Below are 21,514 nucleotides of genomic sequence, written 5' to 3' on the forward strand. Positions count from 1 at the left end.
GTTCCCTTTGGGGATTGAGGCATTATTATGTAAAATACACTAATAACGTGATATAATTTGGACAATCAACTGTCTAGGCGACGTACGTTTAAGTTGTGTGCATTATCGGCACTAGTAATCTTTTGTGAATTATGCATTCTGCTACTGAACTTTCCATTCGGGGCCAGGTGCCTGTATACTGAGCGGTAATATTACCATTATCTATTTGAGACTGGAATCCAACACTATTTAACAAATTGGATGATAAAACTAGTTATTGTATGCATGGCTATTAGGACATGACAGCACCTTATTATCCTGCAAGTTTTATCTGGCATGTATGATTGTACTGTGGACACTGTTAAACGAACTCTTATGCTATCTACGTGTGTATATTACTACTGCAGTGTGTGTTTTGACAGTGACCGCTAGAGCGTGTACCAGTGCTAGTCTGTGTCACCGCATGTGGCGAAGTGCGGAGTGTATCTATCAACTGTTGGAACCACTCCAGTGTAGATGCTTATCGCAGCCATGGACAATTGGTGTACTGCTTCTAATATTATGACTGAATCGGTCGGTATTGGGTAATATGGATGGTATACCTTGCCAAGCGAGGAGGATAAAACGTGTTTTAATGTATTATAGTTTACATTATAGTTAATTATATAAAGTTTTTTTTAAAATTCTTACTTGTGAGTGCCGTGGTAATTAGGTGAAACACGAGGGGTTACCTGGGCATAATTGGTCACCATGTATGTACGCCTTTAGGATTTATTACTGTGAATATCATTTTCTTGGTGTGTGTTTCTTGTATTCTATGTGTGTATTTATTGTAGTTGAAATTATGTCACTGTTTGGTGATGGCGTTCAAACTTGAAGTGAGTGCTGTGTATAACGGCGAAGGGCATTATTGTGTTCAGGTAACTTGAAATTCTCCATTGTCTTTGTTTAAATTTTGTGTTTCCCTTTGATTTATTCTGATTTCCGGTGTATCTGCATGTGTTTCCCCTGAGTATTTTTGATACGTGTGCGGTTACTATTTGTAAATTTCATATTTATTGCTGTAATTGCTGTGTTTATTTGGTGTTTATGTTGTGATTCTCATGTTATTTATTCGTGCATCATTTTGTGTGTTTTGGCCTCCTTTTACTTGTGTTCCAACCTAGGTACTACGTTTGCACTAAAAACCACCTTTTTAAATTTTTTTATCACTATTAATATGATATTTTGTAAATTTTACTATTTCTTTGGTAAGTATAGTTAGGGATTTGGATTGTATATTTCAGCATTACTGCGGGTGGTTTTATTACATTATTGTCTTTATTAGATGGTATACCCGCATTAACTTCAAAGATGTAGTTTATATTATTATATTTTATATTATTAAATATAATTTTTTGGGTTTTAATTGAGGGTTTGGACACCCCTAGTGTGGAGCGATCTTAGCTTGGGTCTTATCTATTCTCCAAGATGGCGGCTTGTCATATTCAGGTGTCGGTAGTTCTCCGAGTAATACTTGTGTTATCGATAGTTAAATATGCGTGCGGTCCGGTTCGTTTGTACCGATGTGATTACAGTACTCTTAAGTCTAACAGTGCGCGAGACACAGTTTGGGAAAGAGTCCTAGTGATTAATAAATGCAGTTTATCTGGCCTCGTGGCTTCTCTCAACGGCTTGAGGTACTTGGTGTCATCACACCGAAGTGAAAGGTGCGCCCGCGGCCAGGGAAGGCCGGCTCGTCCACAGGTATCCAGCTATGTACTAGCCGTCCTAATGCTAGCGCTTTCTGGAGATGTCCAATGAACCCCGGTCCCAACCAAAGCAATCAAGGTATAACATTTTTCTATCAAAATGTGAGGAGTATACGTAACTAGCTTGCTGACTTTAATGCTGGACTAAGTGAAGGGAACTATGACTGTATTTGTATCAATAATAATGTTATTTGTTTTACGTCCCACTAACTACTTTTTAAGGTCTTCGGAGACTGTATTTGTATCAGCGAAAGTTGCCTTAACGAAACTGTAGTTGATACTGAAATATTAACAGACAGTTACATTGTATTTCGTAAGGACAGACATTCCGTGAACACTGCAAAACTGGATGGTGGAGGTGTTTTACTAGTTGTGAAGCCTGACCTTGGACCAGTGTCGAAGCCTGAGCTTGCTGGGAATTGGGAGTGTCAAGTAGTGAAAGTCAACCCTCAACCTGGTCGTGCTGTCTTCATTGTGTGCTGCTACCTGCCTCCAGATGAAGTGAACGACCGATTAGCGACCTACGTCAAACATTGGGAAACATTACGTCTGTTCTCAACTCACGGGACACTGTTATTGTGTGCGGTGATTTTAACTTGAGTCAATTAGCTTGGAAAAATGATGAGTCGTCGAAAGTACAACACATTATCAAACAGAGAAGCGAGGAGGTATTCTTATTTCTAGAAATTATTAATGAATTCGATCTCAGTCAGATTTGTGATTTCCCTACTAGGAATGATAATTTTCCAGACTTAATTTTAGTCTCAAACGAATTACTTCGGAGTGGAGAGTGCGTCAAAACTGAAAATGTAATTCACTCAGATCACCAAGCCATCGAAATCTTCCTGCCTATGCCAAGGACATTTCGCTTCAAAGCGCAAAACAAAGTCGTATTTGCATGGAAGAAAGCTGATTTTTCTTTAATGAGGGACCTTTTGTCCCTGTGCCCCTGGGATATGATTAAAGAGTCTCACTCTGTGGATGAAGCTGTGAGCACTTTTTATGACTTACTATATGCAGTCATAAAAGACAGCGTACCATTTCGAAAAATTAACATCAGAAAATATCCTTCTTGGTACGACTCAGAACTAATCCAGAAACTGAAGGAAAAAGAAAGGGCGAAAAGGAAATACAAACGATCAGGCCAAGAATGTGACTATGCGCAGTTTTCCACATTACGAAGTGAATGTAAAAAAACTGCAGCGTGCTAAGTACAGGGACTACGTTAGGTCGGTAGAAGATGACGTCATCACACGCCCTAAGCGCTTTTGGAATTTCATTAATAATAAAAGAAAATCTTCCCGTCTGCCTCCCACTATGCTCATAAACGGAACTGAAATCCACGATAAAGATAACATTCTAAACACATCTGCACAAACTTTCGCGAAGTACCATTCTCCTTCGAAGCCCTGCAATTCAACTTTTTCTCCCCCATTTTCAATAGATCCAGTGTCTATTCAAACTTCTGTGGTAGAAGTGAGACGGATCCTGTCATCGGTGGATATCAACAAATCATGTGGGCCTGATGATATACCTGGCATCGTCCTCCGTGAATGTGCTTCCGAACTGGCAATTCCACTATGTGAAATTATAAATAAATCATTTAAGCGTGGGTGTTTTCCAGCTGAGTGGAAAAAGTGTTACGTAATCCCCATCTTTAAGAAAGGCGATAAGGTGTTGTTCGATAATTATAGACCAGTAGTGCTACTCTCACTTTTATCGAAAGTGGCGGAGAAAGTTGTATATAATCACCTGTATGACTCTTTTAGTCAATACATAGACCCATCTCAGCATGGATTTGTTAAAGGCAGGTCAACTGTCACCAATCTGGCAGTTTATTTATCTTCAATTTCCCATGCATTGGACAAAGGTAAACAGGTTGATGTGATATATACTGATTTCTCCAAAGCCTTTGACTCTTTACAACACGAAGCCTTATTGAGAAAGTTGTCTGCGTATGGAGTGTCCGGGAGTATTTTTGAGTGGCTAAAGAGCTACTTGACAAAACATATTTGTTTTGTCAAGTCCAAGGGTTCGCTTCACGCCTGACTGCTGTTCCCTTCAGCTTATTTCGTCGCAGAACGTCAGTGGAGATACTGCCATCGACAGGGATAGTGGACGCATTTCCAGCGTTCAGCTCTTACTTAAAATTGTGCCAGCCTACGACTATAATTAGTGTAACCGACAGACGTCGAAAAGATCAGATAATTCATAAAAGTACGTGTCTTTCCATAACAACTTGCAGGATTGTGCTCAGGAGTGTGATGTGGAAGAGGACCTCTACATTATTCATTGCCGAAAGATGGAAGTTTGTACCAGAGACTACACACATTCCATCATGAATTTCTAAGTCGATAGACCGGCGCCAACAACGGAGAAATGCAAGGTTTTCAGCCCTAGAATGTTCGACTGAAAGTCAAGTCGACAACGTCTTATTTATATCTGTTTTCTGTAGCTCTTTATTTCTATTCTTATTCTTTCTTTGGAATGGTCATATAATCTGTAGATGATTTTTTTTTTCACGATATTTCATTGATTATTTCCTAATATGTGAGATAGGACTTGGAACTTAATTCGTGTATTTGTTCAGATTCCTGACCACGTGTTGTTGAGTTCTGAAATTATAGATCAGTTGAAGTTATCCATGTGTTATCGGAACCATCCTTTCTTATTTTATGAATTTCATTATATTAGTAAGTTAATCTGTGTCAGATGAATTTATCGAGGTAATATTTTCCCAATATTTTCATGATATTTGGATTTATATTCGTGCCTCGTGGTAATGATAGCATGTCATCAGGATATTAATTCCGGATTGAGATTATGGATTTATTAGGAGTACATGTGCAGTGATATGTAATTAATGGTTTATTTAGTCATCGAGACAAACTTAATGGGAATAAGACTTGTTTCTGGACGATAACAGGTTCTTACATAATTTTCTGACTTCACATTGTGTGAAATGTGGTTGTGATGAATATTAGTCGTCATTATAATGTTGTTATTGTACGTGGGATTTATGTGGAATTAGTACATGTGATATGAGTCTTTTGATATTGAATTGTCACGTGTTAGTGCGACGATATTTTTTGTACATGATGTTGATCATGGTATGAAATAGATAATGGATCTTCGAGATTATACGAGGTGTAGTCACTGTAGTAAAGTCTTCCGATGACGATAATAATTCTATGTCGATCGATGTACTCCATAATTCAGCCTTAATATTTTGGAATAAGCTTATCCTGATATAGCTCATGGAAGTCAGTAATTCAACGTTTCTAATGTATGTGTAAATCTTACTGGAGGACCTTAAATTTGGAAAACAGATTCTCAAATAAATATCCTGATAATAATATCGTTCGATACCAGGCGACCTCACTTTTTATCGCCATAATTCGTACTCACGTGGAGACTTCAATGACATTTCTAAATGGACCTATTGGAGAGTGGTGATGATGATTTGTACATGGATGTGACATGTAGATACTGTAAATATTTCTTCTTTAGGAATTTTCCAGTAGTTAGTTGTAGAATTGGTAAGATTTTCTAGTGATAAGATATTTCTTGTGCATTTCAGCTGTGATGTGTTGACAGAGGGGATAATCTGTGACACTTTAGTGGCATTTTATTTATAATTTTGGACAGGATTCCCACATCGATGACTTATTTTTGATTTTAATGATTTTTTGAGGAGTAATAATGATAATTTCAGTTTCTTATGATGACCACGTGATAGTAACGTTAGATGTTAATTCTCACGAGGAGATAAGTGGGAAAGACTTTGAACAGATATACTCGACGTCTCGAATTAACTTTCACAAAAAAATAAAAGCAGATTCAAGATACAGTTAAGTGTTAATAAGAATTTGATGAGCATCATTTCAATAATATTTTGATAAAACTTGTTAATTTTGAATATTTTATCTTATACACTTCATTAAAATTTAATATGTTTTCCAGATTGTTCAAGGAATTTGATGTACTACCCTCATTTTTCCAGAATACATTTCAAATTATTAAATTAATATTAACTAACGAAAAAAAAAAAAAAAAAGATTGAAAACACTTCTGTTAGAATTATAGGGCAAAAGAGTCACATGTACCACCCCATTTGTTAGAATTATTTTTAAGTCACATCAAGATTAAGCAGTAAATTAACTTCACGTAGCGATCATTCCCATAATCATAGATATCAGGATGGCAAAAGTTTTATTTTATTTGAATAAAAAAAAATGTTATAAGATTTTCTGAACATCAAATATTCTTATTTTCCGAACCTCATGTCAAATCCTGCCACTTGTATTTATTCAGTCAGTAATCCTTTCGAACTGAGCACCCCTGGGGTGCTCTTGTTCACCGACAGACCTAGTTACAGGTGCAATACTAGGGTTATAGTTAAAATACATATTCAGTTTTACAATGAAAATAATTCATGTATCAGAAAATGAAGTGGATGAAGTTAATAAAATATTTATAACAGCATGGCTTCTTAAACAAATGATACAGGGTTTGTGAGGATCTGCAAATACACACGTAGCCATCAGGACGATTGATTCCAAATCGATGAAAATAATAACAAAATTTGCCATGACCAGTCAAAAATTGAGTAATTTCAAAGCTTGGCACCAACACATTACTTTGCAGGCGGTTGAAAACCTCAGGGAAGAATACTACTCTGGCGACTTGGCCTCTAGTGGAAGAAGTCCAAATGCTGTTCCACTGATAGATTACGTGCTTCATTATGATTTTTTTAGTGTAGCTAGGTGATGTTTTGTCATAAGAAATTTCCAAATTAGATGTAGCCGCTGCTTTTGCCAGAAGATCAGCTTTCTCGTTTCCAGATATTCCACAATGACCGTGAATCCAGTCAAAACAGATGTGCAAACTTTGTTGAGCTGTGGTTCTAATAGCTACAGCTATTGGATTCAGATTATATTTATTATTTATCGCATTCAACGCAGCTTGCGAATCACTTAATAACCAAGATTTCTTTTTGTTAGATTTGCACCATTCGATCGCAGATTTGATCGCCCACAGTTCAGCCTGGAAAATAGAGTATGTGGAAGAGAGTTTGTAATGGGATGAGAACACCACAGAATCGTTTTCATGAACAACGAAGACGCATCTAACTTTGTCCTGTTCATCTGTGCTTGGTATGCGAGATCCATCTGTGTAAATAAAGCAGTCATGGGTAATTGCACAATTTTCATTAATGAAGTTTTTGAAGAGACTTGGGTGATCAGACTGTAGAAAATGACAAGGTTGCTCTAGAGTGGTATTCAGAATGGGCATTGGTGATACTTTGTTTTTCTTCAAAAAAGTGAGTTCAGCTTTTGCTATTGCCATCAGAAATAGTGGCTCAATGCCTGCAATAAGAAGAACTGCGTCAGTAGAGGTGGTGCGGTAAGCACGGGAAATACGAAGAGCAAATCCACGACCATTGAAGAGATTACATGTAATATGTCATATTTAGCCCATATAGTCAACTCTGAACAGTTTCATGATTTATCAAGAAAAAGTTCCACCATTACAATACTTATTGTACTGTTGCAAAGGTGGAACTTTCTTGATAAAATCAATAAAACTGTTCATTAAAGAGAGTTCAAGGTAACAATGCCTGGCAACATGCTTTTGTTTTCTGTCTATAAAAAAACTTGAGTCATATATGAGGCGTGCAGTTTCAAACATGGCCAAGTCCGCTGAGCTGTTTTTTTTTTTCTCAGGAGAAGCAAAATCTTGTTTAGGATATTAATTCATATATATTCAGACACCTTATTCTTTATGTTGCTTAACAGAGGCTTCTAATTCATTACCATACAATTTTTACAGTCTAAATATATTACATGAATTGAAAAATGTATTTAAAATTTGGACTTGACCATGTTTGAAACTATCTATGGGACTTGGCCAATTTTGAAACTTACCTACAAGGACTTGGTCATCTTTGAAAATTAGATTAGAAAATTTGGCCTAATATGCATTATTTCTGCTTCGTCGTCTTTTAGGTATGCTTATGCTATAGTACCTTAGAATAAAACCACCTTGTTTAGCTTTAACAGGGTGTGCATAGTATGCACTATGAAAGTCTTTTATATCTTTCATTTTCAGTAGCCTACACTTTTTTGTTCCTCTGTGATTACAGGTTGGGTACTGTGGTAAAGACATCACGGAATACGTAAGGAAAACAGAAATCTAGATTAAGCCTATTTTTCAGCTGTGTTCATCTAGACTTTATTTGGAACAAATATGATTTAAAATGATATAAGATTTAGTGAAAAATCTTTAAAGATTATTATTTTAAACATTATGTTTGTGTAAAATTACCCAACATTGTAACCAATGTAGAGGCTAATTTACATTTAAATAGTGTATATTTTTCAAATATGTGGATTCATATAGTTACTTCAATGTATATTCTTCATATTATACCTATTCAATACCATCGTGCCTTCGAAACACATCACCGAGCCTTGACTGAATCACCACTAAAAAACACGTTGTTGATTGTACTCATCTCAGCTGTTTTCCCTCGTGCGCTTTCAGGTGGAAGGATCATATTGCTGCTTTCTGGAATGGCATTTATTTTTTCCCTCCATTTTATTGCACAGCAAATATGAATACTATTAAAAACAACCAATTAATTATATTTATTATTTATAAAATGTTTATAAAAATACACGCAAACAAAACCACCACATGTGACTCAAACAAACTTCAGTCAACCGTTTTACCGGAACACAACACGTGACTGGATAATGCAGGGTTATTGGCTCGTGCGGGTTAACAGGGACTTGGCCAACTTTGATATGAAACGTCATTCTTTGCTGTAATTTTAAATGTGATTTGGCCGGATTTGAAACCCACTTTAGCTCTCGTTGTATTCATCTTGTAAAGAGAAATCCATGGAAGTCAAAACATCAGAACGTGCATAAGATGGACTTGGTCATGTTTGAAACTATACGCCTCATATAAAGTTCCTTGACTTGTTTACGCGTGACTCATAGAAGCATGGCGTCGAAGTGTAAAAAGAATGGGGTAAGAGAGGAGGAAATTAAAGAACTAATGATTCCAGGAACCGTTGTGGAGTCTGTGCAGGATTGTCCTGATCAACATTATTCTCTTCTCAGTCACTATTAGTAACAACATCATCACTATGACTGGCTTGGTTATGTACAATCACATTCCACGCAGGTAACTTAATTGACTGTCTGAAACAAAATCGTAATTCGTCACCAAGATCAGAATCACCGTTCACAAAGTCCGAGAGGTCACCACTTGACTCGTCAGTCGTTAACTATACAGCTGTTTATTTCCACTGACATCATTTATTTGTGTTTACTTGTATGATTGGCATTGTTGGTGTATTTTTTCAATACTGGTATGCCAGATTTTAGAATTCTGGATTTTTGACACCACTGCAGATATTTTTATAACAAACAAAATGTATTTAGAAGTACCTTTCCTGGGATATGTGATATCTGCAGAAGGAATCAGACCACTACCAGAGCGAGTACAAACCATTGTTGACTATCCGCTACCTAACACAATAAAAGAACTGCGCCAGTTTCTTGGCCTCATTAACTTTTACCGAAGAGCACTGCCAAATTCAGCCAGTAAACAAGCAGAGCTTTTGAACCTTCTCCACGGGACTAAGAAAAATGACAACAGAAAAATTAATTGGACAGAAAACCTTCAACAAGCCTTTAATGACCTAAAAAATAGCTTGGCCGATTTAGCACTTCTAGCTCATCCATCTTCAAATTTACCTCTAATTTTAATGGTAGATACCTCAGATTATGCTATTGGTGCATCTTTGCAACAAATCAAAGACAATAATCTGCAACCATTAACTTAGCATTCTTCTCCAAGAAACTGACAAATGCAGAGAGGAATTACTCAACCTACGACAGAGAACTCCTCGCTGCCTACTCAGCTGTGAAGCACTTTCAGTACATGCTTGAAGGTTGTGATTTTCCGATTTACACCGACCACAAGCCACTCACTTTCATGTTCAAACAACCTTCAGACAAAGCTTCTCCACGTCAGATACGACACCTTAGTTTCATCGGACAGTTCATCACAGACATACGTTACACTACTGGAAAGGAGAACATCGCAGCTGATGTTTGTTCACGAAATGCTTCAATCACTATACCTCCAACTGTTACCATGGAAGAAATAGCAGAAAGCCAACAATGTGACGAAGAACTTCCACACATTAAGAATAGGTCACTTGCACTTCGAACAATAATGTTGCCCAATGGTAAAGAACTCGTATGCGACATGACTGAAGATATGATTCGCCCATATGTACCTCAACAACTACGACAGGCAATTTTCAATTCGCTACACAATCTAGCTCACCCTGGTGTTCAAGCAACCATTAATTTAGTAAAAAAGCATTTCATCTGGCCATCACTAAGAAAGGACATAAAGACCTGGACATCAGCAAGTATTTCTTGCCAACGAAGTAAAGTCTGGAGACACACCAACAGTGCAGTGGGACAGTATCCTCCAATGACAGCAAGATTCAGTCACATTAACGTGGACATAGTTGGACCACTACCTCCATCACAAGGATACCGCTATTTACTAACAATTATTGATCGTTTCTCGCGATGGCCAGAAGCAGTTCCATTAGCTGACATCACAGCAGAAGCAGTTTCATTTGGCATAGTCTCAACATGGATATCTCGTTTTGGCGTGCCTCGTATCATAACTACTGACCGTGGAAGGCAGTTTGAATGTCAACTTTTCAAATGCCTCACAAACACACTGGGCATCGTCCACATTAAAATGACAGCATATCATCCGGCAGCAAATGGAAAAATTGAACGATGGCACCGTCAATTAAAATCTGCTTTGAAGGCACAGATGTCTGATGATTGGGTTTCGAAGCTTCCTCTGGTCTTGTTAGGACTTTGTTCCTACATAATTCCGCAAGTCAACACCTCGCCAGTGGAAATGACTTACGGCTCAACAATTAGGCTACCAGGAGTATTTCTCAATGAACAGAAACTAGTAACTGACATCCCAACCTTCGTTTTCAAATTGAAGGAACAGTTGAGGAACCTAAGACCAGTCCCAACAGAACATCACGACCGCAAAAAGATCTTCATTCACCCACGGCTGATGACGAGCAAGTTCATTTTCGTTCGACATGATGCGGTCAGAACACCTCTTTAATCACGGGCCATATCCAGTCCTGTCTCGCAGTGACAAACACTTCGAGGTGGAGATGCCAACAGGAAAACAAACTATTAGCAATGACAGATTGAAACCTGCCTTCCTTCTGGCAGAACAATCATCAGACAACAAGCAAGACACATCTGGAGAAACCACTCTGGACATTCCATCGAGTTCCATTCCAAAGACTGTCAACCTTCAGAAGAAGACAGGCAGCACTCAACCCAATACACCCGCACCACGGATCGCCAGATCAGGTCGAAGGGTCACCTTCCCTCGAAAATAAATGGACGCTGTCACTGCGGAGGGAATGTGTGGCGGCCTCAAGTGTTAATATATGTGTATAAACTCATATATGTTTATAAACTCCTTGAACTTTGTTTATGTTTCGAAGACTTCTATATATTGATGTTCTGTGCTTCTAATATTATCTACATTCTCTCTGATTATTATTCATGTTTTTACTTTCGTCCCCACGATACTTGGAGTGTTAATTAAACACATAATACATCACCCCTTTCTAATTACTGTATTTGTTTTGTATAAACATCATTAATAACTACAGAAGTATTGTAAAGAAAGGAATAGAATTAAGTAATTTAATAGATATATACTTACCAGATATTGTAATAGGAGTTGAATCATGGCTGAGAAATGATATTATGGATGCAGAAATTTTCTCACGGAACTGGAGGGTGTATCGTAGAGATAGGATAGGAAAGGTAGGAGGGGGAGTATTCATTCTCGTGAAGGAAGAATTTGTAAGCTACGAAAAAGTTAAAGATGACGAGCACGAAATTCTAGGGGTAAGGCTCATTTCTAAAGATAATAGGCAACTAGATGTCTTTGGAGTGTACAGACCAGGAAAGGGTAGCGCAGATGCTGATTCAGAATTATTTGATAAGATAATTAGCTATGTGGGAAATGATAAGGAAAGGAACATGATTGTAACGGGTGATCTCAATTTACCAAATGTCAATTGGGAAGGTAATGCGAACGACAGGAAGCATGACCAACAAATGGCAGATAAGTTAATATGGGAAGGGCACCTGATTCAGAAAGTGATGGAACCAACTAGAGGGAAGAATATTCTGGATGTGGTGCTGGTAAAACCAGAGGAGCTCTATAGAGAAACCAAAGTAATAGATGGTATTAGTGATCACGAAGCTGTTTTTTGTGGTAATTAAAAATAAATGAAAAAGAAAGGAAGAGATTAAAATTAGGACTGTTAGGCAGTACCATATGGCTGATAAAACAGGCATGAGGGAGTTTTTAAAAAGCAACTATGATCGGTGGAAAATGGTAAATAAAAATGTAAACGGACCCTGGGATGGGTTTAAAGCAATTGTTGAGGAATGTGAAAATAGGTTTGTACCTTTAAAGGTATATATTATATTATATTATAAGAAGTATATTCCTTGTATATTTATTAGCTATTACTCACCTGTCCCATACTAACATCTCTCTTCATTTACCATATTCACTTGTTATTCCATAATAATCTTACTATTAAAATTAACATGTTCTTAGGATTTCGTCAAGAGTGATCTTTGCTTTGATGTGGCTGATGATGACCCCTAGATGGGTCGAAACTAGTTCCATGTAATTTTAAAATATTGTGAATATATTTTGTATTGAATAGGTGGAAACCTGTGTTACTGTGTTGTTACTCATATGTTATGGTCCCTTATATTCCCAGTTGGTGTATATGTAGCAGAAGCTACTCCTTCTGAATAAAGCCGTGCTGTAGAAGGCATGCCAAACCATCAGCTGATAACTAGCGTATGTTACGAGTTGTACTTCCGAATGCAATACATAGTAACTGGAAACATTCTTTTGATAACTGCGGCTGTTGAAACACAGACCCTTATTTTTAAGTACATTTCATGCTTGTTCTCTACAATCACATCAGGATTTTATAAACAGCTGTCCATGAGATAAGACAGACCACATTGTTTAGGTTAGGTATATTATCGCCCTGATGGTGCCAAAAGTTCCTCGACGGAAAGAATAAAAATAAATAACAGGAAAATATACCGCATTTATGGATATCTACAGGTGATAATACCAATATAAATGGTCCGTTATTGGACATTATAAATTTTCCAGCTAACTCATTCCTGTTTGCCAGCGTTTCACCCCCATGTGCTAGGCTGGGCTCATCAGTTGGTACCTAGCACACCTACCAAGACGCTGGCTAGTGCATACCGTGGAGGCCACTGCGTAGGCTAATTGTAGCCACCGGCAGTGCCAATGCACTATGAAATACTTTGTCTCCTTATCAAAAATTGATGCCTGCTTGGCCATCAGATGATATAGATGTTGATTCCCATAGGGAATCTGCAATATTTGTTCCGAATGAGTAAATTTATAATACCAATATAAATGGTCCGTTATTGGACATTATAAATTTTCCAGCTAACTCATTCCTGTTTGCCAGCGTTTCGCCCCCATGTGCTAGGCTGGGCTCATCAGTTGGTACCTAGCACACCTACCAAGACGCTGGCTAGTGCATACCGTGGAGGCCACTGCGTAGGCTAATTGTAGCCACCGGCAGTGCCAATGCACTATGAGATACTTTGTCTCCTTATCAAAAATTGATGCCTGCTTGGCCATCAGATGATATAGATGTTGATTCCCATAGGGAATCTGAAATATTTGTTCCGAATGAGTAAATTTATAATACCAATATAAATGGTCCGTTATTGGACATTATAAATTTTCCAGCTAACTCATTCCTGTTTGCCAGCGTTTCGCCCCCATGAGATCAATTTTTAATAAGGAGACAAAGTATCTCATAGTGCATTGGCACGGCCGGTGGCTACAATTAGCCTACGCAGTGGCCTCCACGGTATGCACTAGCCAGCGTCTTGGTAGGTGTGCTAGGTACCAACTGATGAGCCCAGCCTAGCACATGGGGGCGAAACGCTGGCAAACAGGAATGAGTTAGCTGGAAAATTTATAATGTCCAATAATGGACCATTTATATTGGTATTATAAATTTACTCATTCGGAACAAATATTGCAGATTCCCTATGGGAATCAACATCTATATCATCTGATGGCCAAGCAGGCATCAATTTTTGATAAGGAGACAAAGTATCTCATAGTGCATTGGCACTGCCGGTGGCTACAATTAGCCTACGCAGTGGCCTCCACGGTATGCACTAGCCAGCGTCTTGGTAGGTGTGCTAGGTACCAACTGATGAGCCCAGCCTAGCACATGGGGGCGAAACGCTGGCAAACAGGAATGAGTTAGCTGGAAAATTTATAATGTCCAATAACGGACCATTTATATTGGTATTATAAATTTACTCATTCGGAACAAATATTTCAGATTCCCTATGGGAATCAACATCTATATATATTATCTACAGGTGTAGTGGTAATGCGTTTTATTATCATAATGTTTAATTTTGTACGTTCGTTGTCTCTTTTTTTTAACGCATACCCTAGTATGTTTTGTTTGGCATCTCCAAAAATCGTTAAAAGTACGTTGGGACATAAAATTATAATTATTATTATTATTATTTGTTAGGTACGTTGGTGAGTAAAACAATTGTTTTAATTGGATAGCTTTTATCACGTTTTAAACTTACTTCTCTCCAAATATATACCTATATTGACCCAAGTTACGAGATATTAAACAACCATTTTGTTAATGATCTCGCCTGCTGTATAAATAGCAACAATTGCTAATATTTCTCAACTAAAGTAAACTCGTTTCCTCATCCCGAGGTGGTACAGCTCCTTTTAGACACACCCCCAGGGGAGGGGAGTTACATGTACCGCTTTTACCGCATATCAACCTTCCTGCCATTCGTAAATCTCTGGCAGTACGGTACCGGGAATCTAAGTCAGACTCCCGAGAACAGCAACTACTTGTGCTAACCATTATGCTGGCAGACATTATTAACTAAAAAACACAGAAATATAGCATGACACTACGAAGCCAGACATTTCTTAACTACGAAACACAGATGTACCGCATGGATTCGACGCGTTTTCATTGCATAGGTCGAACGGACGAAACTATTCACAAATTTTTGCGATGTCATCAGAGCTGCAATAAGACTTGTAGCCGCTTCGAAGCAGAATTGTTGTTGTTCTCTGACGAATTACGTTGGGGGGTCTTATATGCAAGATTAATTTTTTTAATTTTCTTCGCCTCGAAAAGCCAGAAGGGGTCTAATACTCGAGGGGGTTTAATACACGAGACAATACGGTATTACAACAATCATTTCCAGACAACACTGGAGTTCTGAACAAAAAAGAAGACTGGAAATTAGGAAGCTAGACAGAGCATGAAATTTTCAAGGCCACTGATGCAAGCAAGGGGCAGAGTAGTCCCAAGGATCATAAAACACTGGTTGACCATTAATATTCCTCAGCCAGAAGAAAATAAAATGTGATGGCCTAAAGTATCCCAAGTCCCTAAAACTTATCAACATTATAATGACTGACTATTGATTTTAGTTGAGGTGTGCTTTATCTCTTCTGCGGCCACTCAATTCTGCTAGATGGCATTACTGCTGCAATTATACAAAAACTACCCCATCAATAATGGGTAAAACAGCTACATTCCAATAACTTTCAATGCTGTGTGAAGATTATCTTTACTGCTTGCCCAACAATTAAACAATGTCAACAGTACACTTAAGAGCAATCACTACAGAACAGGCCATCTGATATTTTCCATACTGAAGTCATAGAATACCGGCACAGATGCAGGTACCACAACATAATTGAATCATTGGTGAAGTTCCAAGCTCGTGGATCCTTTGATTGATATCTGCACTATATGCAAGTGAAGATGGATTTGTTTTGCAAAAGAAAAACGGAATTGGTATTTCTAGGCATATTTTCAGAGTAATTTGCAACTTACACATAACATAATCTCAGAAAATATTGTCCATTTAGAAAATATATTAAAATATACTTTGTGGTTTCATACCAAAAAATTGGAATTCTTCAGAATGAGGTGATGCTTGGTCAAGTCATTTGTAATACTAAAAATAACAAACTAAAGGAGAAGGAGAGGAAAATCAGATCTCTCAGCATTTTGATGCATTAAGTTAAAAAAGAAACAAGGAAGGAAATAAGTAACTTTCATAATAAATTAACATAAACAAATAGCAGCATTAGAATGACATCCATATATTTACCTATATTTTGTTTCACCTCCAACAAACTGAGCCATCATACGTACAGCTATCACAGTAAAAGGTTGGCTGGTTATAATGGCTGCAGTCCGAGCAATTATATCTCGAGTTAACCTCTGGACATATCTCCACCTCCTGGAATGAGAAAGTTTTTAAACTGATATTTAAAAAAAGAAGATGTAAGCAGAGGTTGGTAAAAATTTGATTGCAGGTCTGCATGTTTAGGAAACAGAAAAAAAAAATATATAATGATGTGAAAAGATACCAGAAGTAGCTGTGAGGAGAGATCCATCCTTTATGCTAACCAGCGACCCATCAAACCTCCCCTCCCCCGAGAAGTATTCTTACTCATACAAAAGAACTAAAACTGGGTCTGTGTAAATGTGTAAAAAGTAACTATATTCTGTGTAACTTTGGCTGGGTGTGATGAAAACAAGTTTGCTATAGTCGACAATAGAACTTTCATCATGTCCAGCTACAGGGCTGTCACTTTTGGTCAAAATAAGAAAAGCACCCTGTTTGAAACTGTCATGCCACGAGCAGGATGCGACCGCTCAATCCTTGATGTGATTACATTAACTACCCACAAAGTGAAATTCTCAGATTTTAATTAATCATGAGTTAATAAAGGGACTTATTCATTCTTCAAACATGAAAATACTAACTTTGTATTGCATATAAATATTCTACTCTCATCCAGAACCTTCTGCCAGGCCTGTGCTCTCTATTGCCACTATCTTTAAAATGGTTCTTATTGTGTTTCAACAGCATTTATTGGTATCCTTAACACTGCCATCTACTCTACAGAGAACTATTGCACAGAAAAAGTACTCATTTTGAGTCAGTTAAAAGACCATTAACATAGAGATCAGAATATTACTACTACAGAGTGACCCTGACAGTTATTTAACTTGGTCCTAGCTACTAAGAAAAATATGACAGCAATCTCAAATGTAAAAGAAACTAATGATATAAAAAAATGACTACATCTCAAGTAGTAGTTTTTTTCGTTGTTGTTTGGGTGACCAGTACATAGACTGGTTTGCAGCTCTCAATGCCACCCTACCTGTGCTAACCTTTCCATTTCTATGTAACTACTATAACCCACATCTACTCTAATCTGTTTGTCATATTCATGCCTCGGTTTACCCCTACCATTCTTACTGCTTACTCTTCCCTCAAAAACCAAATGAACAAGTCCTGTGTGTCTTACGATGTGTTCTGTCATTGTATCTCTTCTTCTGGTCTAATTTTGCAAAATCATTCTCCTCCCACCAATTCGATTCAATATCTCTTCATTAGTGACTCGATCTACTCAAATCACCTTCAACATTCTTCTGTAACATCACATTTCAAAAGCTTATACTCTCTTCCTGTCTGAGTTACTTACTGTCCATGTTTCACTTTTGTACGATGGCACTCTCCAGACAAAAGTCTACCCACAAAGTGAACCTTCTGCCAGGCCTGTGCTTGAAGTGAGCAACATTCTTTTCTTAAGAAAGGCCTTCCTTGCTTGTGCTAGTCTGCATTATATGTCCCCCTTACTCGTGCCATCGTTAGTTATTCTAGTACCCAAGTAACAATATTAATCTTCTTTATTTCCCAATCTAAGATTTTCTGCATTACCTGACTTTGTTCAACTGCACTCCATTATGTTTGCCTTAAATTAACTTTTATCTTGTACTCCTTCCCCAAGACCATGTCCATACCATTCAGCAATTTCTCCACATCTTCTGCAGACTGAGATAAAATAACAATATCACAGGTAAATCTCAAAGTATTGATTTTCTCTCCTTGGATTGTGATACTCTTTCCAAATCTCTCTTTGATATCCTTTATGACCTGTTCTATATAAACAATGAAACAGTGAGAGGACAAAATGCAGGCATGCCTCACTCCTGTTTGGATTGTTGCTTCTTTTTCACAGTCCTCAATTCTTATTACTGCAGACTGAGTTTTGTGCAGATTGTAGGTAATCTTTCTTTCTTGGTATCTGATTCCAATCACCTCCCGAATCTCAAATAGCTGGATCCAATCAACATTATTACATGCCTTTTCTAGATCTACAAATGCATGTGCGTGGGCTCACCCCTCTTAATTCAATTCTCTTAACATCAGATGTAAAGTCAGGATTGCTTTATGTGTTCCTACACTTCTTCTGAAGTACAACTGATCTTCTCCCAACTCAACTTCAGCTTGTCTTTCCCATTCTTCTGTAAGAAACATGTGTTAAAATTTTGCAAGCATGAGATAATAAACATATGATGTGGTAGTTTTCACACTTGTCAGCACCTGCTTTCTTGGGAATAGGTATAACAACATTCTGTCTAAAATCAGATGGTACTTCTCCTGTATTATATATCTTGCACATTTAAATAACCTTGCCATTTCAGTTTCTCCTAAGGTAGTCGGTAATTCTGAGGGTATGTCATCAATTCCATGTGTATTGTTCCTATTTAGATCTCAAAGCTTGTTCGAATTCTGACATCAAAATTTGGTCTCCAGTTTCATCAGCATCAACAGCATCTTCTTGTTACAGAAACTTATCATCTACTTCTTTCCCTCGATACAATAGTTGAATATGTTCCTGTCAACTTTCTCCATTGTCTTCTTTCCCTAGAAGTGGTTTTTCCATCTGAGCTCTTAATATTCATATTCATACACTTATTTTTCCTTTCTCCAAATGTTTCTTAATTTTCCTGTATGCAGCATCTACCTTTCCTACAACCATACAACCTTCAACAGCCTTGCACTTCTCCTTCAGCCAAACTTCCTTAGCTGTCCTGCACTCACAGACTGTTGTTATAACCATTCCCAAGAAGGCAGGTGCTGACAAATATGAAAACTATCTCACTTCATTCTTTGATTACCTGTACTTTTTCCTGCCCTCCTATTTATTCATTCTTGTTCCTTTGCCGTTATTTCCAAATTACCTGATCCCTGATCTACTAATCTCATTCTTCATGACTGTACACATATACTGAGTTTCCTTTAGCCTCTTCATTTAGTCCCTGTGCAACAAATTCCTCACTCTCTTTTCCTTCAACTTTTTAGAACCCAAACCCATCTCCTTGCATTCCTTCCTTTCTTCAATTTCTTTAACTTCAGACAGCATTTCATGACCACAGAGTCCACAGCTTCTCCTAGGAAGGTCTTACAATCCAACATCTGGTTTCTGAATCTCTGCTTACATACATATATACATTATCATTATAGACTGTTATGCCTTTCAGCGTTCAGTCCGCAAGCCTCTGTGAATTTACTAAATGTCGCCACAATCCTCGATTTCCAACTAGTGTTGTGGCCTCATTTAGTTCTATACCTCTTATCTTTAAATCGTTAGAAACCGAGTCTAACCACTGTTGTCTTGGTCTACCTCTACTTCTCTTACCCTCCATAGCAGAGTCCATTATTCTCCTAGGTAACCTATCCTCCTCCATTCGCCTCACATGAGCCCACCACCGAAGCCAGTTTATGCGTACAGCTTCATCCATCGAGTTCATTCCTAAATTAGCTTTTATCTCCTCATTCCGAGTACCATCCTGCCATTGTTCCCACCTGTTTGTACCAGCAATCATTCTTGCTACTTTCATATCTGTTACTTCTATCTTATGAATAAGATATCCTGAAGTCCACTCAGCTTTCGCTCCCGTAAAGCAAAATTGGTCTGAAAACAGACCGATGTAAAGATAGTTTCGTCTGGGAGCTCACTTCCTTCTTACAGAATACTGTTGATCGCAACTGCGAGCTCACTGCATTAGCTTTACGACACCTTGATTCAAGCTCACTTACTATATTACCATCCTGGAAGAACACACAACCTAAATACTTGAAATTATCGACCTGTTCTAGCTTTGTATCACCAATCTGACATTCAACTCTGTTGATTTTCTTACCTACTGACATTAATTTAGTCTTCGAGAGGCTAATTTTCATACCATACTCATTGCACCGATTTTCAAGTTCCAAGATATTCCACTGCATGCTTTCGGGACAATCTGCCCATTAAGACCAAGTCATCAACATAGGCCAGACTGCTTATTACATTTCCACCTAACTGAATCCCTCCCAGCCATTTTATACCTTTCAGCAGATGATCCATGTAAACTACGAACAGCAAAGGTGAAAGATTACAGCCTTGTCTAACCCCTGTAGGTACCCTGAACCAAGAACTCATTCTACCATCAATTCTCACTGAAGCCCAATTGTCAACATGATTGATTTTAATAATCTACCTTTAATTCCATAGTCCCCCAGTATGGCAAACATCTTTTCCCTTGGTACCCTGTCATATGCTTTCTCTAGATCTACGAAACATAAACACAACTGCCTATTCCTCTCGTAGCATTTTTCAATTACCTGGCGCATACTGAAAATCTCTGCTTAATATCAATAAAATCTATTTGACACCTTCCAGTATTTCCAGGTCTTGTCCATGTATACAGCTGTCATTTGTGGTGTTTGAACCAAGTATTAGCAACGACTAAATTATGTCGATGCAGAATTCTACTAGCCGACTTCCTCTTTCGTTCCTTTGTCCCAGTCCAAATTCTCCTACATTACCTTCTCTTCCTTCGGTTACAATTGCATTCCAGTTTCCCATTGCAATTAGATTCTCATTTCATCTTCTTTCATTCTTTCAAATTTTTTCATCATTTGCTGAACTACTAGGCATATAAATCTGCACTATTATGATGGGCACTGGCTTGGCGTTTGTCTTAACAATAATCCGTTCATTCTGCTAGTCATAGTAGTTTACCCGCTGGCCTATTTTCTTATTCATTATTAAACCAACTCATTCATTTTCCCGGTTTGATTTGTGTTGATGATTCTAAAGTTGCTTGACCAAAGATCCTGCTCCTCCTGCCAACATACTTAACGACTACATCTAACTTCAGTCTATCCACTTCCCTTTTCAGATTCTCTAACCTACCACGATTCATAAACATCTAACATTCCAGATTCCGACTTGCAAAATAGGGTATTCATTTTCCTGACAACTTCTCCCTCTCGTGTAGTACCCTCCTGGAGATCTTAACGGGGGACTATTTTACCTTACGAAACTTTTACCAAGTAGGAAGCCATCATCAGTACATCATTCATTCATACAGAGAGATCTGCATGTCCTTGGTAATTAATTACGGCTGAAGTTTCCCAGTTGCTTTCAGCCGTGTAGCACTATCAATGCAGGTAAGTCATGTTAAATATTATTACAAGGCCACATCAGTCAGTCATCCACACTGCCGCCCTTGCAACTTCCGGAAAGCTGCTACCCTGCTTCTGATGAACTATTAGTTAGTCTGATCTCAGGTTACACCTATGGCTTGGCTACCTGCTACATTTGGAAGCATAAGCCTCCCCACTGCGGCAAGGCCACATGGTTCAAAGAGGAGGATATCTCAAATATTCACGCTAATTTTGTGTGTGTTTTGT

At 38.0% G+C, this 21,514-nt stretch overlaps 1 protein-coding gene across 1 annotated transcript in view; it reads right to left on the minus strand.

Annotated features, from left to right (window-relative positions):
• The window catches only part of LOC136872639 (mitochondrial carrier homolog 2), a 141,651-nt gene that overhangs the window by 98,543 nt on the left and 21,594 nt on the right, over positions 1–21,514 (minus strand). Inside the window, exon 4 of the mRNA XM_067146447.2 lies at positions 16,085–16,216. Coding sequence (XP_067002548.1) covers positions 16,085–16,216 — 132 coding nt within the window. The remainder of the gene's footprint in view (positions 1–16,084; positions 16,217–21,514) is intronic.

The sequence above is a fragment of the Anabrus simplex genome, chromosome 4, assembly GCF_040414725.1.
Source record: "Anabrus simplex isolate iqAnaSimp1 chromosome 4, ASM4041472v1, whole genome shotgun sequence".
NCBI lineage: Eukaryota > Metazoa > Arthropoda > Insecta > Orthoptera > Tettigoniidae > Anabrus > Anabrus simplex.